At 50.5% G+C, this 13,539-nt stretch overlaps 6 protein-coding genes across 6 annotated transcripts; 2 read left to right on the forward strand and 4 right to left on the reverse strand.

The window, feature by feature from the left end:
* Positions 1-137: 137 nt before the first annotated feature.
* Positions 138-1,490, reverse strand: BDV17DRAFT_278048 (zinc-dependent alcohol dehydrogenase). The gene is made up of 2 exons (XM_073759493.1): positions 761-1,490; positions 138-703 (listed from the first exon to the last, which is right to left on the reverse strand). Exons 1-2 carry the CDS (start codon positions 1,385-1,387, stop codon positions 230-232), a joined length of 1,101 nt encoding a protein of 366 aa, XP_073609925.1. The 5' UTR covers positions 1,388-1,490; the 3' UTR covers positions 138-229.
* Positions 1,491-4,608: 3,118 nt separating this feature from the next.
* On the reverse strand, positions 4,609-6,589 carry BDV17DRAFT_296697 (uncharacterized protein; the record flags this gene model as incomplete). Its single annotated transcript, XM_073763352.1, has 4 exons — positions 4,609-5,283; positions 5,345-5,728; positions 5,898-6,332; positions 6,566-6,589. 4 exons carry the CDS (start codon positions 6,587-6,589, stop codon positions 4,609-4,611), a joined length of 1,518 nt encoding a protein of 505 aa, XP_073609926.1.
* Positions 6,590-6,617: 28 nt separating this feature from the next.
* BDV17DRAFT_24562 (cell wall cysteine-rich protein) lies at positions 6,618-9,023 on the reverse strand. The gene has a single exon (XM_073756034.1). It carries the CDS (start codon positions 8,722-8,724, stop codon positions 6,730-6,732), a length of 1,995 nt encoding a protein of 664 aa, XP_073609927.1. The 5' UTR covers positions 8,725-9,023; the 3' UTR covers positions 6,618-6,729.
* A 389-nt stretch (positions 9,024-9,412) lies between these two features.
* On the forward strand, positions 9,413-10,387 carry BDV17DRAFT_296699 (uncharacterized protein; the record flags this gene model as incomplete). Its single annotated transcript, XM_073763353.1, has 1 exon — positions 9,413-10,387. The coding sequence occupies one exon, from the start codon at positions 9,413-9,415 to the stop codon at positions 10,385-10,387; it is 975 nt and encodes a 324-aa protein (XP_073609928.1).
* Positions 10,388-10,821: 434 nt separating this feature from the next.
* On the forward strand, positions 10,822-11,581 carry BDV17DRAFT_278052 (uncharacterized protein). Its single transcript, XM_073759494.1, has one exon. It carries the CDS (start codon positions 10,942-10,944, stop codon positions 11,506-11,508), a length of 567 nt encoding a protein of 188 aa, XP_073609929.1. The 5' UTR covers positions 10,822-10,941; the 3' UTR covers positions 11,509-11,581.
* Positions 11,582-12,381: 800 nt separating this feature from the next.
* BDV17DRAFT_296701 (uncharacterized protein) lies at positions 12,382-12,824 on the reverse strand (the record flags this gene model as incomplete). Its single annotated transcript, XM_073763354.1, has 2 exons — positions 12,382-12,460; positions 12,511-12,824. 2 exons carry the CDS (start codon positions 12,822-12,824, stop codon positions 12,382-12,384), a joined length of 393 nt encoding a protein of 130 aa, XP_073609930.1.
* Between the last annotated feature and the right edge of the window lie 715 nt (positions 12,825-13,539).

Consider the following 13,539-nt stretch of genomic DNA (forward strand, 5'->3'; position numbering starts at 1 on the left):
GAATGAGTGGCCTGGTATATAATTGAGATCCTTGCTTTCACCGACGGGGAAGAAAGATATGAATTTATGAATTTGACTTGAGATATGAGTCTCTTGAGCATCAGCCATCGGCTTTTGCTATATCGGAATCTGTGGGTCTTGAATGCACCAACAACCGGCCTTTGCGGTCGGTCAGTTTACTTCATCATACCATGCCTAATTCCTGTTCTATCTATGAGCAGACATACACCTAAACAGTCAGATCTAAAACCATCCGCCCCTTTAACTGGCGCTTGTTCATTTTATCAAAGACATCCATCAGCGAGTCCATTGGCTGAACTGCAACACGAGTCTTTACCACCCCACGAGCTGCCATCTCCATGATCTCAGTTGCATCCGCGCGATTCCCAACCACACTGCCCACGATACGGAGCTCTTGGCCAATAAGCGTGGCTGGGAAAGCCGTGGCAATTGGGACTGGTTTTCCTTCTGGGACCCCCACGCAAACTACCATGCCGTTGAATCGAACGAGCGAGACTGCATCAGCATAGGCCTCATTAGCACCTGTACATACAATAACTGCCGCTGCTCCAAGTCCATGCGGGGTATGCTTCTTGACTTCTGCGGCAAGCTGCAGACTGCCTGTTTTATATTTGGATATGTCAATGTATGATTCTGCACCACATTCGGCTGCGAAATCACCCTTGTCACCGTAGTCAAGAGCCTAGCCCCCCCATTAGTCTCCAGTTTTAAAACATAGATAAGGAAGCTGGCAACTTACAATCATACGGAACCCCATACCTCGTCCTCCAATCTGTAAAGCAAGATGCCCAAGGCCTCCTGTACCCCCCATCACAACAATAGCATCACCCGGCTCGGCATCACACTTTTTCAACGCCGCATAAACTGTAATCCCGCCACATAGTAATGGTGCTGCCAGCTCACTTGCAAGCCCATCTGGAATCCTTGTCACATAATTCGCCGGCGCGACTGCATACTCCTGAAAGGTCCCAGGCTCGCCGTATCCCGAGATTGTCCCATTCGAGCAGCAGCCATCGCGGTTAGCCTGGCAAGGGAAGCAGTCACCACACACCCGCGCCATCCATTTGATCCCAACGCGATCCCCGAGCTTCAATTCTGCATTTTCCGTCCCGGGGCCCAAGGCGACGACCTCACCGACGCCTTCGTGGCCTCCTATCTGCCCAGGTTGCGCAGGGGGACCAAGCTCGCCTTCTCCGCGGGTCATGACGCCCCAGTCGCTGTGGCAGACACCGGAATGTGTAAGGCGCACGAGAACATCGCCGACGCCTGGCGTCGGAGTCTCGACTGTGACGAGTTTCACGCTCGCTGTGCCGGGCTTGTCGTAGATTATCGCCCTGTGGTTGGATGGGATTGGGAAGGAGCTCATGGTGGTAATGGTCGGAATCTGATTTATGTGATAAAAGCACAATGCGTAGCTGAACACTGCAGGGTGGGTTTGAGCGCTCTAAATAAGTTTGCGAGGAGACTCCGTACCAGCCTTTTGTTTTGCGAGAGCGCTTACGGCCAAGTGTCCAACATACGATAACGCCCGTGGGCGGGGGACGCTGACTCTACGCTAATCCCAGAGGCCAGTGCGGGGCATCGCCTACATCTTATCAATCACAATGTATTCGGCAAACATTATTGTACTGGACATATTGCACCACAATTACAAAGAGGCCAAGAGCTACCGTAGAAAATAATCGACAGGGACCGTGCAACAAACTCGCAGAGGCCTTTCATTGTTTTTCGATTAGGAAGTACCTACTAGATGTCACCCCCGATGCCGACGCTAACGCCGGCGCCCATCGGACAGGGTGTACCGTATAGAGTCACACCTTCCCGGGGAACCATAGTCTGCTATAAAAAAGGAATACCAATAATTCATTATTGGTTATACTTATAAATCTGTCCAGAGGATTGCTGCAGCGGAAGCATATGACATCCCGATACCTGTGCACGAGACAATACTTCTCATCCCGGAATTATTCCTCTTTCAAAGGAGAGAATCTCATGGTCCTCGGGACTTGAGTTGAGGTTTCCTAGTTTATTAAGCCCGTGAAGGCAAATTAGGGAGTGTGCTTGCGCCAACAATATAACGGCTTTTGTGATTTCTCCTGAATAGTAGAGAGAGAATACACACCATACGGCTGCTTGCAAGTCTCGCAGGATATTTTCCTGCTACCCTGTAAGTTTGCAAAAAGGCACGACAGGGATGAAGTAATCACCTGAAAAAGAGGGCTCTGCGTAAGCGATCCAACGGCCTTTTGCGAAAACACATCCGCTCGACTTGAGACTGGCGCATCGCGATGGGCTCTTACGGTGGTAGCTAGGATGGTCCATTCTAGCGGCGTCGGCAATCCGGGGTGTGTACGAGCCAGGAAAGTCTCCTTGTGGATGATCCACTAGTGAACTAATTTTCTCAATGTCAGTGGTAAGAAACAGCCCATCAGGGTATAGATGGTGCAGCTGGCGGCCTACACTATCGGACGAGCCTATGTGATCACCAACCCGACCAAATATGGAGCATTCGTTCTGACAGCTTAGAAGCAGGAGAAGATCCTGGGCGCGACTCGCAGTCTGCCCTCCTGACTGTGGATAGATAGATGATTCTCGGGGTTGATAGCTTCCTTGAGGCCCCTTATGAACTCATCAAGAGACTTCGCCATCAAGAACATTTTCAGAAACTTTAGACTCCCCTATACTACCAACAATATGACCTCTCCTTTCATCCCCTCACGTCACATCCCCTGTAACCATCCGTCTTGTCCACCACGCTGCCATACTTGCTATATCAAGCTTACCTTCACCATTCGTGACTTTGTGAAGCACATACGACCACAGGGTGTGGAGAACAGGGCTTCCCGTCCGCTCAGCCGTACTTAAGCCACTATGGTAAACGTGGCCAGAAGTAAAACGAGCCCTGAGTCCGTTGCTGCTTTTAGGGGTGATAGACACTAAGACCTAGGTGAGTGCGGGTGAGATGGGTGATAACAGGGCGAGAATATCACCCAACTGGGTGAGGAAAGGTGAGGAAAGGTGTGGAAAGGTAAGAAGGTTGAGAAGTGAAATTTGAGCCACTATTTTGATTCCTTCAAGCTTGAGATAAATATCGAGGGCTCTTCCTACTTTTATCCAATACTTTTTTAGCTATACATGAGCTACCTTTATATTCACTTTATCTGTTCTCCTCCCTTCCAACCTCCCATCACTCACGTGACCAAATGGCGTTATTTAAAGAGGAATCAAAACATAAGAAGCTTGAACTGCTTCAGAAGTTAGCAGAATTGCGTGGATTTACAGAGGAATACCAAAAGGACCTTATCAACAAAGAGAATGTTGTCAGCCGCAAGAAAAGGTCTCCGGCTACTGATGAGAGGTACAAACGTGCTATTTATAATTGGAGAATGTAAGTCTGGTTGACCCTAAAGTTGGGAATATTAGTTATTAATCTCTGTGATAAAACAGATAGATACTATCAAGGAACCAGCCTGAGGATCTGTACTTCAAAGCAGAGGACCCTTATCTTCCTATCCAAATTCTCAAACTATTTGCAGAGAGCTATATTGTGCTTCGCAAGGGCCCTTTACCAAGTCAGCATGATGTCCTGCACACTCTTTCCTGATTTATGAGTGAATGGGAAAGGGCGAGGTTAATTATATTAGCAAGTAATATTAAAGATAATATTTATAATGTTTGTTCATTGTTTCCCCTTAATTATTTATATCTATATTAATAACTACAGTATCTAAAAGAGCTCGAGAAAGGATATACCATAGTCCATAAAAGAGATAGACCTCCTAGTAAAGCTGAGGAAGGACAAAGGCCAATTATAGTCAGATATAACAAGGGTATTCTCGAAGCAGTACCCAGGGAGAAGTCAGGGTATGATACAGATTTACTAGTATTTAATTCTTAGCAAGTAAGCAAGTTAATACTTTTAAAAAACAATTATTTATTTAGTTATCTCCTGATTATGTATGAACTAGGAACATGCGGGAAGCGTCCTTTTTATCTTACAGTATCCCTCGATGTTTCAAATCACCACTTAGTTATTTCGCTGGCCTGCTGGTGAGCGTACAAACTACCCTTCGCGTGCTTCGCACACAGGCCATGGTGCTGGCAAGCGAGGTCCATCCGGTATCCTCACTCAGTCCCATGGTTCTGATTGGATCCAGGCACGCCCCGTAGAAATCACTGTCGGCTACTCGCTCCCATTCTGATTCGTTCGAGATGATTTCGCCCTAGTGGCACCTATGCAGCGTACAACTATAAATACATGGCTCCCCGTTCTTTGCTTTTAGAAACCTAAGCCGCTCCTGTTAGAACTGCTTCCTTCTTCCACTCCAGCCACATGCCCCAATACTTTCTCGAGCTATCCTGTGTCTCTGTACTTATTAGACCTTTCCTGACCCTCCTTGACACACTCGTTCCTTCTCTCTTCGCCAGAATCCAGTAATGTAGATAAATAGTGGTCTGGTCTGGGATTGTGTACGGAATGTCTGATATTGCATCATGTACTTTCGCAACTCGTACAGTGGCACTGTGAGCTAACACCAATAAACCACAAAAATCTCCCCTTGCTTCAGGGAGTAAATGAATTTGCCGTCAGACTGGCTTCACATGTCCTGGCTCCTTGCCCCCCGGATGATGAGGGTCTTCACCAAGTACCCTATGATACTCCTTCTTTGCCGCTTCAACAGCACCTGGCACACAGTCCTGCACGATCTTTGGAATCTTCGATACCGCATTCTCCGTTGCATCCTGTGCTGCCTTCCGCACAAGTTTCTGGACCTCCTGCCCTGCCTGTAACTCTTGCAGTGCCTTCTGCAGTGCCGTATCAGCTGTAGTCTGGATCGACTGTGTTGCCTCTTTCACTGCCGCTGGCACTGCGCCTTGCACTACTGGCTCAATGTCATCCAAGCCCCCCGTCCACTTCAAATCACCTGCAGCCTGCACTGGAGTATCGAAGGCTGTTGACTGAATTTCCGGCATACTTTCCGGCATAGCATCCTTGACTTTCTGGACAGCCTTGTGCACTGCTTCCTTAACAACACTCTGTACGTTGTCCCTTGCCCAATCTGCTGCTTGCTGCTTGATGACCTGCGTTGCATTATGCACTGCCTTCTGCATTGCTTCGTTAATCTGCCCTTCTGCTTCTTGGATTGCCTGTGCTGCTACCGCATTTCCTACCGCCCTGATAGTTGATACCAAGGTCGCAATGTTTCCCTCCAGATTGTGTGCAGCTTCTGCTGCGACATCCGCTGTCCCCTGGAATGGCTTCTGTGCAGTGTCTTTTTTCATCCTCCAGTTCGCTCTCAAAGGTAGTAGTTGAGTCCTTGACCATCTGGGGTGCATCTTTCAGTGCCTTTTTGATAGCCGGCAGCCCTCCCATGAACGCCACCGTTGGGTCCCCTGGCGGCACTTCTCCCCATGGGTCAAGTGCTGCTAGCCCTATGTTCGCTACACAGGGAGTCACAACGTAGAGGAACACGTTCGTCTCAATATCAGACAGTTCAGTACTCCCCTCAGACTGTTGTACAGCCTTAACTAGCTCCTGCGCAGCCTCCTGCCCTAGGTCCCTTGCCGCCTCCTGTGTTGCTTCCTGCATCGCCTCTTGTATCGCATACTGTGCAGCATCATTGGGCGTACTCCGCGTTGCGTTGTCGACTTGTGCTGCTCCGTCGTCGAACGCCTTCTGTGCCGCCGCTTTTACAGCCTTTTTGACCTTTTTGACCAGCAGCGTTGTATTCATCATCACCATATATCTTGCTGATGTCCGCTGCTATTTTCTCGTTTGATTTTCCCTTCGCTAAATCATCTTTAATAAGATCACCAATCCTGCCAAGCATCCTATGCAACAGGAAACCGGTTAGTAGTAGCTCTAGTAAAAAAACAAGCTTGACCAAAGAGAGGATAGTGATGTACTTTTTCATCTCGTCTAGTCCCACTGTTTTCAAACCATACACGCCTAGCGCTTCATCCCCCTTGGAGATCGCGGTTTGCAAGGCTCTCCCCACCAAGCCGTCCTCGATTGCGCCCTCTGTCAGGGCTTCAGTGAGCCCAGCAACTACCATATCAATGGGCAGCGCCAGAGCGAGCGAAGCCACTGCCGTAATCATTGAGAACACCGAGATGCTCGTCACCTGGTTTCTCATTTTCGGGTCATTTATCGAAAAACCAATGGCAGCCCTGGCCTCTAATCCCAACATCGTACCAAACGCGGATCCAATGGAAGCTCCGATCGGCCCAGTAAGAGCAAAACCAATAACTGCGCCGGCTGTGATAAGAGTGGAATAGGTACACTCTGCCACGGCGCGCTTAGCCTCGTCCTGCAAGATAGTCAGTAGCCGCAAGAAGATACAATCCGTTCTTTTAAACTGACGTCGTCGCACATAAGTAGAGAGAATCATCTTGTCTGAGGTAGATATTCTTAGACGTAGTGCTGAAACCATGTTGACCGTACGATATTCTGATCGGGAGAGGGAGGGAAGAACGGAAGGCGCTAGTGTTTCGGGCATTCCGAAACGTCAGCGGATACAAAATCGCACCTCATGACACTTACATACGTCGGCGTTTCTGCAGCCATGGCAATCCTGCAGATAGCCACTGCTATCCTGTTATATGCATGGGATCAAGGGAAGCTACATTTCAGAATATACATAAATATGCACTTTTTAGGGCTTTAGGTTAACCAGTTTACAGCATATACTCAAAAACAGACCCCAATCATAGCACAACCTGTTCCACAATTGGCCTGGTGAACGGGGACTGCGCCTGAGATGGACAGAACTCGAAATCCATGCAGTCTCCGGACGGCAGCGAGCAGTGCCCTCCCCTAAAAACCTGCCCAGACGGGCACTCCGGCCCCTTGTCCACGATGCACTCCTGGGTGGAAGCGTCATACGTGCTGAGCGGTGGACAGGAAGGAGCCTTTTCTGCTACACACTTATTGCCCTTGAACTTAAAGCCCGTGTCGCATTTCGGGTCCACGGGGGCCACACAGTCCTCGCCCTCCAGGACGGCGCCTCCGTCGCAGGTTGGCTCGCCCCCAACACACGCCGTCCCGTTGAACTCGCCTCTCGTACACTTGGGCGTCGCATCCGAGATGCATTGCCCGTTTAGAAGGAAATATCCCTTTTCGCATGGCTCCTCTGCCTTGTTGCATTTGCCCGCTGCGTAATATTCCCCCTTGAGGCAGCTCGGGCCCTTCACGCTCTCGCATCGCCTGTTCACGTATATCTGGCCCTTTGGGCAAATTGGTGTTGAGGAAACGCAGTTCCCTCCAACGAATCTGGCTGGCGCTGGACACAAGGGCTGATATTCGGTGATACAGGCCCCATCACCATCCGGGACTGTCTTCGCAGGGCACTGAGGAGTCTGGTCCGATACACACCGACTGCCCTCGAATGTCGTCTCCTCGGGACAGAGCGGCTGGCGCGGAGTGACACATTCTTGGCCAATGTGAACGCCATCTTCACATATCGGAGCGTCGCCTGTTATGCAGTGTTCTCCGTCGAACCACCCTTCCTCGCAGATTGGTTCCCTGACGCTGACACAAAGCTGCCCGACAGACGTTGTGCCGCTAGGGCAAACGGGGGCCACGGGGTCGGACTGGCATATCCCTCTCACCAACTTCATACCCGGTGAACACTTGGGTTTCTCGCGCACCACGCACTCACCGTCCTCAAAGGAGTAGCCTGGCAGGCATCGTGGTGGCTCCCGCATCACGCACTGGGTATTCTCCCACTTATACCCTTCGGGGCAAAAAGGGCGCGAGACCGGCCGTTTGTGGCAATGGTCGTCAGCACTAAATGTCCCTCCGGGGCACTTTCCATCGGGTCCCCGCTTGATAGTGCAGAACTCACCATCCCACGACATGCCAGATGGGCAGCAGCGTGCTGTCTGGGAAGCCTGATCGGTGGAAAAGACGGTGGGAGGCAAGCACTTGGGGTCTTCGTCGGAAATACACCGCCGGCCGACCAGCTTGCTTCGTTCCGGACATAGGGCCTCCCTCGTTGAAACACAGGCGGATCGCTTGGGATCGAAATGGCTGCCACCTGGACAGATTGGGTCAGACGTGGAGACGCACCACCCATCTCGAACATGGGCGTCCTTGCTAGCACAGTTTGGGGCGCCGGGCGAGACGCATCGGCGGGTGGTCTCGTCGAATTTCGTTGGCTTTGGGCAGACAGGCGGTGTCTCGGTGATGCACTTTCCATCGCGAAACTTCGCCTTGTCCCGACACGATGGGCCTTTGTTACTCACGCAAGACCGGCCGTTGAAGTGATCGTTCGGGTTGGAACAGGACGGCTGTCTCTTTGAGACACACACTTTGCCAACGACCTCGGAATCCGAGCCGCAGGTTGGCCCTTGTTCAGTAATGCAGTGTCTGCCCTTCTGCTTGGTACCTCGGGGGCAATGCGGATCCTCCACGGTGACGCAAAGACCGTCTCTGAAGTGGCTCCCTTTGTCGCAGATTGGATCGGATACGCATCTTTTGTCCTCGTCGAGAGTTGTTCCACTTGGGCAAATGGGAGTGCTCAAAACACAGGAATGGCCGTCGAACTCGGTCCCTATCGGACAGCACCTGGTCTGTCCTGATGAGGGATCTGTCAACGGAACGATATCATCGAGGGTAAACTTGGTTCTTGGTTCCTGCTGTGACAGGACCACGCAGGGCAGAAGAGCCAGGAAACTCGCGATCACTCGTAGCTTGCTCATTCTTTTGTTGGATTTCGCAAGAAGTCTCTCTCAGTCTAAGTGGAAACTGGCCATGGTTCAGTAATTCGTATTTATGGGGCCTCGGTGACTTGTCAGTTTCTTAGTTAGAGGCATTTAGTTCCAGAGGGCAATTGATGGATCTAGACCGCGACAGGTCACCAGGACACATGCCGGTGTGGCTGGCTGAGGTTGCATTGCACGGCGCTTATGGAGCCCTTCCGTGACTAGCTGTCATTGCATTGTCTGCCAACGTTCAGCTGAAGCGCGCAGATGGAACTGTATACTGAGGCGCACCTAGTCTTAGCTGCAGGTCAGGGGTTGTCTCTTGCGAAGCCAGCCCATTCGCCCGGCCCGCTACGCCGATAATGCACGGGCCATTGAAGATGCAGTGGCTGGCTACGAGCGCGCGGGGTCGTTCATGCAATCTGCTCAGACAAATGGCCAGAGCACTCAGTAATTAGTGGCCAGCAGTCTGCATGCAGCGTGCCGCGCGCAGCCAGCTGATTCCCTCCAACATTGTCAACCCGATTCTCCAAGAAAACCTAAGGCTAGCACCAGCCATATATATCATGGTCGACCAACGGGCTTCCACGGATGGATGCGTATCCCCCCATATAAGACAACAGGCCAACATGGTCAAATCCCAGCATCGCATCCCCTCTCCCTTCCCAGCAGCCTACAGTCCAATATGGCCCTTCACGCGTGTTTCTCTCGCCTAGGAGTTATTTCCATCATCGGCACGTGGCTCACACTTGCCACCGCGCAGTGTCTTTCCTCCACCCAGACCGGTCTCTCAAACTATGCCGCCTGCTGCTCCGCTGCACCAACGGGCCGCGAGTCCGTCGACGGCGTCGAATTCCTATACGAGTGCGGGCGTACTGCCGTCGGCAAGACCCCTCCCTCCACAGCCGAAACAGCTGGGCTCTGCGCGAGCGCCTGCACGAAATCCCCCACCTGTAAAGCTGCGGGCTGGGATGCGGCGGACGGACGGTGCTTCCTGTCTGAGGATGCCACTCGTTATACAGCACAGGGATTGCTGTTTATCGAAGCGGTCCAAAAGGTGTCGACTCCAGATTGTCAGGCCGCAATCGAGCAGGCTATTGACCGAGAGACCCAAAAATGCGATACGAAAATAGTCGGTATAGAGCAACGATTGGGTGATCAGTGTTCCGCGGAAAAAAATGATCTAAAGACAGCATGCGATGGTAAACTGGCCGGGCTCGAAAACGAGAAAGATACGGCCGTCCAGAAGTACAATAGCTTGCTGGGCGACTACAGCAGCTGCCAGGATGTGAAGGTGCGTCTTGAGGAGAAGGTGGATACGTTGACAAGGCAACTGGCGTCCTGTCGCGCTGGCGATGGCGGCCAGGAGAATAACAGCGCGAAGCGATCGGGCTGCCCGACCCCTGATGGAAAACTGGTCACTGTTGGATCCTCGACGTACGCCATCACCTGTGGCCGGTCTTACTTCTCCGCTTACGCCAAGATGAAGCTCGTGCCGAAGGCTCCTAATTTTGAGGCCTGTGTTTCTCTCTGCTCGGCTGAGACAGCTTGCCGGGGTATCACCTATGATGAACGGCCAGAGCAGCAGTGGTGTACGCTCCACTATGAGATCGGGGCCGAGGAGGTCAGCCCTAGTGTGGTGGCAAGACGTGTAGACTAGCTAGCGACAGTTCATGTTTCTGCTCTATAGGTCTAAAGAAGAAAATCACTTGCAGTTAATGAATCAGGCCGGATGTGGCTGAACCAGTGTCAGATTATCGTATTGGTTTTTTTTTTTCCCTCGTGTATACAAGACTTCAAGTTGGTCCCCAGCGTAGCAGGGATGGGTTTGGCTGCTGTCACCTGGTACCACTTGTACATGCATACCCCACCGCTATCTGACCAGTAAGGTATTGTTTGCGCCGGAATAAGTCCAGACTACGCTCGGCCTCAGTGATGCTGGCGAGACGGGCGATGGCTGCCGGATCTCACAGAGGTGGCTGGCTGCAAACGCCCAACAAGGTCAGCTGAATCCAGTATTCAGCTCCTAAACTTCGGAAAGGAGTTTCCATTCATAGGCCTGGCGTTTTAGGTCTATCCCGCCGCCCAGAAGGGCGCTGGCTCAACCATTATAAGTAGTTAGGAAGACCGCTGGGAGATTTGATACTCGTCCCTCTTAATTCCCAGACCTCCTGCACTACTGTCCTCTTCACTAAACATACATCGTGTCGAAAAATGGAGGAAGTAACCCGATTTAGTGGACCAATCAAAGCCATAGATATCACGGAATGGCTCAGAAGCTGTGATCAGCTGTTTGAAGAGAGTGAGCCGCCTTTGACAGACAGAAAGAAAATCCACTATACTGGAAGAGCAATTGTGAAATCAGCCAATACTGCGGACTTGTACAAATGGTGGGTGGAGAACGAGTCAGATCTCGAGCAGAGAAGCTGGGAGCAGTTTCAAGATGACCTGAAGGACCAAGCTCTGGGCACGAAGTGGCGAACCGACGCCCTGAAGGCTTTCTATACTGCCGCCAATAATACCAAGACCTTGGAGGAGTTTAGCAGGGTCCTGCATGATAGCTGGTCCATTTTGAAGGAGAGCAAGACCCTGCCGACAGCCATTGACGACTCCGTTCGCAAGTATCAACTTTTATTCAACGGTGCGCCGAACCGTACAGAACGGGTTTTGACGAGCGATGCCTACAACGACAGGAAGCTTGTTACATCAGATATTGGTCAAGTCAAGGAGTGGCTCGGAAAATATGATGACCAGGGCCCTTCACCAAACTTCTTAGTGTGAGTTCCATGTACTCTCCCTTGACTTGTTCTCTGCTCACATTCCCCGTCTAGACCGGCAGAATCTGGCATGTACATCATGAGTGGCCTGTCCGGGTCCATTAGGGGCGCAAGTCTGATGAACAACTTCGATTCACTGCCCGATAAATCCAATCTGCTGGGCAGGCTGTCCACTATCTCCCTGGGACAGAGCACCATTGTTGCAGGAATACGCATAACGGGCTTCAAGCTTACCTTTGCCGATCCTGCAATTCCCATTGACTACCGCTTCGATAATAACAACATATACAGCGACCCTCGCTCCCTCGGATTCGGAGAATACATCACTTCTGTCAAAGTCTACTATGGGGACATCAATTATTACACGAATGCATCTACATTGCAGACTACCACGGCTGTGCTCGGTATAAGGCTTTTTCTCTCCGGCGACAGCGAACCGCTCACCAGGGGCACGATATCTGATCCTAATCCGGCTGTGTTCAATGCTCCCAGCGGATGGAGGATCGTTGGCTTTCACGGACGTTGGAATTCAAGCTATTCCTCCAACTATAATCAAACTTTCTATTATTACACGCAAATGGGAGTCATATTTGCGCCTGTCTGACGGTTGTGATTCTGATGTTCTAGGCAGAGCCAAAGTGTTTGTTTTGGTCTTTTCTCTCAAGTATATGTTCAAGCTCATCACCTCCTTTTCCTCTGTTCCCCCTGCCCTAGCTGAAAACCAAGAAACAAAGAATATGAGTCCATTTGATTTTCCCTGCAGCTTCTCTCGTTTTCGCCTCTGGCGTGCCAGTTTCACCTCATCGTCCACACTTTATATCCAACTACTATCCAGTAAAGCTCTGAAAATAGGCTCAAGTCTATACCATGTAATTGTCTATAGCGAATAGTATTCTCTCTCATTTAGTGACAGACTATCGTTAAGTGAATCAAGATAGATTGGTGCCAGGAGAAACCTGCGGACCATCAGTAGTTGCGTTATTCCTCTTATTGGCTGAGAACGCACATTCCATCGACGGCTTCTAATATACCCTTCGTAATCTCTTCTTGCAACTGTCGGTCCTTCTGGACGATAGATGGTAGTTGCTGAATGTGGCATTCGAGGTATCTTGCAACATCGTCAGTCCTTGCACGAATCTCTAGTGACACATCGGTTTTAAAGTGGTCAATAATCTCCGGAATGAACCTCGACGTCGCAAAGATGTTTACCCCGTGCTTTGTCTGAAGGTCGAAAAGCTCCGAGAGGAACCTCGTCCGGCATCTATCGGATGTCTGGCATTCGTCAAGTGCGTCAACGGCGATAAAGTCTCTCGAATACATCGCCGCCGTGGGCTGAAGGAGTCCTATGTATTGTATAACCTTTGATGAACGTCTGTTTCTGGCGCCGGTAGTAAACCCGCAGGTATCTACCCCCCATCGTTTTACTTGTATTCCGAGAAATTTAATAAAGGTTAATCTTTGGCAGGCGATCCTTGATATAGGGACTGGTACCGGGATCTGGGCGATGTATGTGACCATTGCTGTGCAGATTGTGACGCTAATATATTATAGAAATGTCGCCGATGAGTTCCCAACCGCCAGAGTTACTGGGTTGGATCTGCGCAACGACATTGCTGATGTGCCTTGCTATAATATGCTCAAGTACTTTCCCTCTACATTTGGAGGCGGCAAATTGACTGGAGTAAGAAACATATAAACGTGGCACCTCATGGAGCAGGTTACAGGTCAGGTGGCACCGTTCTAGGGGTGAGACGCCGCGCTAGCCGATCACCTGACTAATATTACGGCTTCCGACGCTAATTGTACTAAGTATTAATTACCCGGCACCTGAGGATTACGCGTGCTTAACTTTAATAATTTAAGGCATTCAGCTGCTTTTAAACCACTTTCTAAGCAGTTATTTTCTATTTTTCATTATTTATCTGATGTATCTTTGCTCGACGTTCCATAAGCTCTAATTCCTTCTCCTCATTTTGAAGCTGTTTTGCCTGGTTTTGAAGCTGCTTTTCATGTATTTCTTCCTCTTTATCCTTTA

Source organism: Aspergillus undulatus (genome assembly GCF_047715775.1).
Source record: "Aspergillus undulatus strain CBS 261.88 unplaced genomic scaffold BDV17scaffold_112, whole genome shotgun sequence".
Classification (NCBI taxonomy): Eukaryota; Fungi; Ascomycota; class Eurotiomycetes; order Eurotiales; family Aspergillaceae; genus Aspergillus; species Aspergillus undulatus.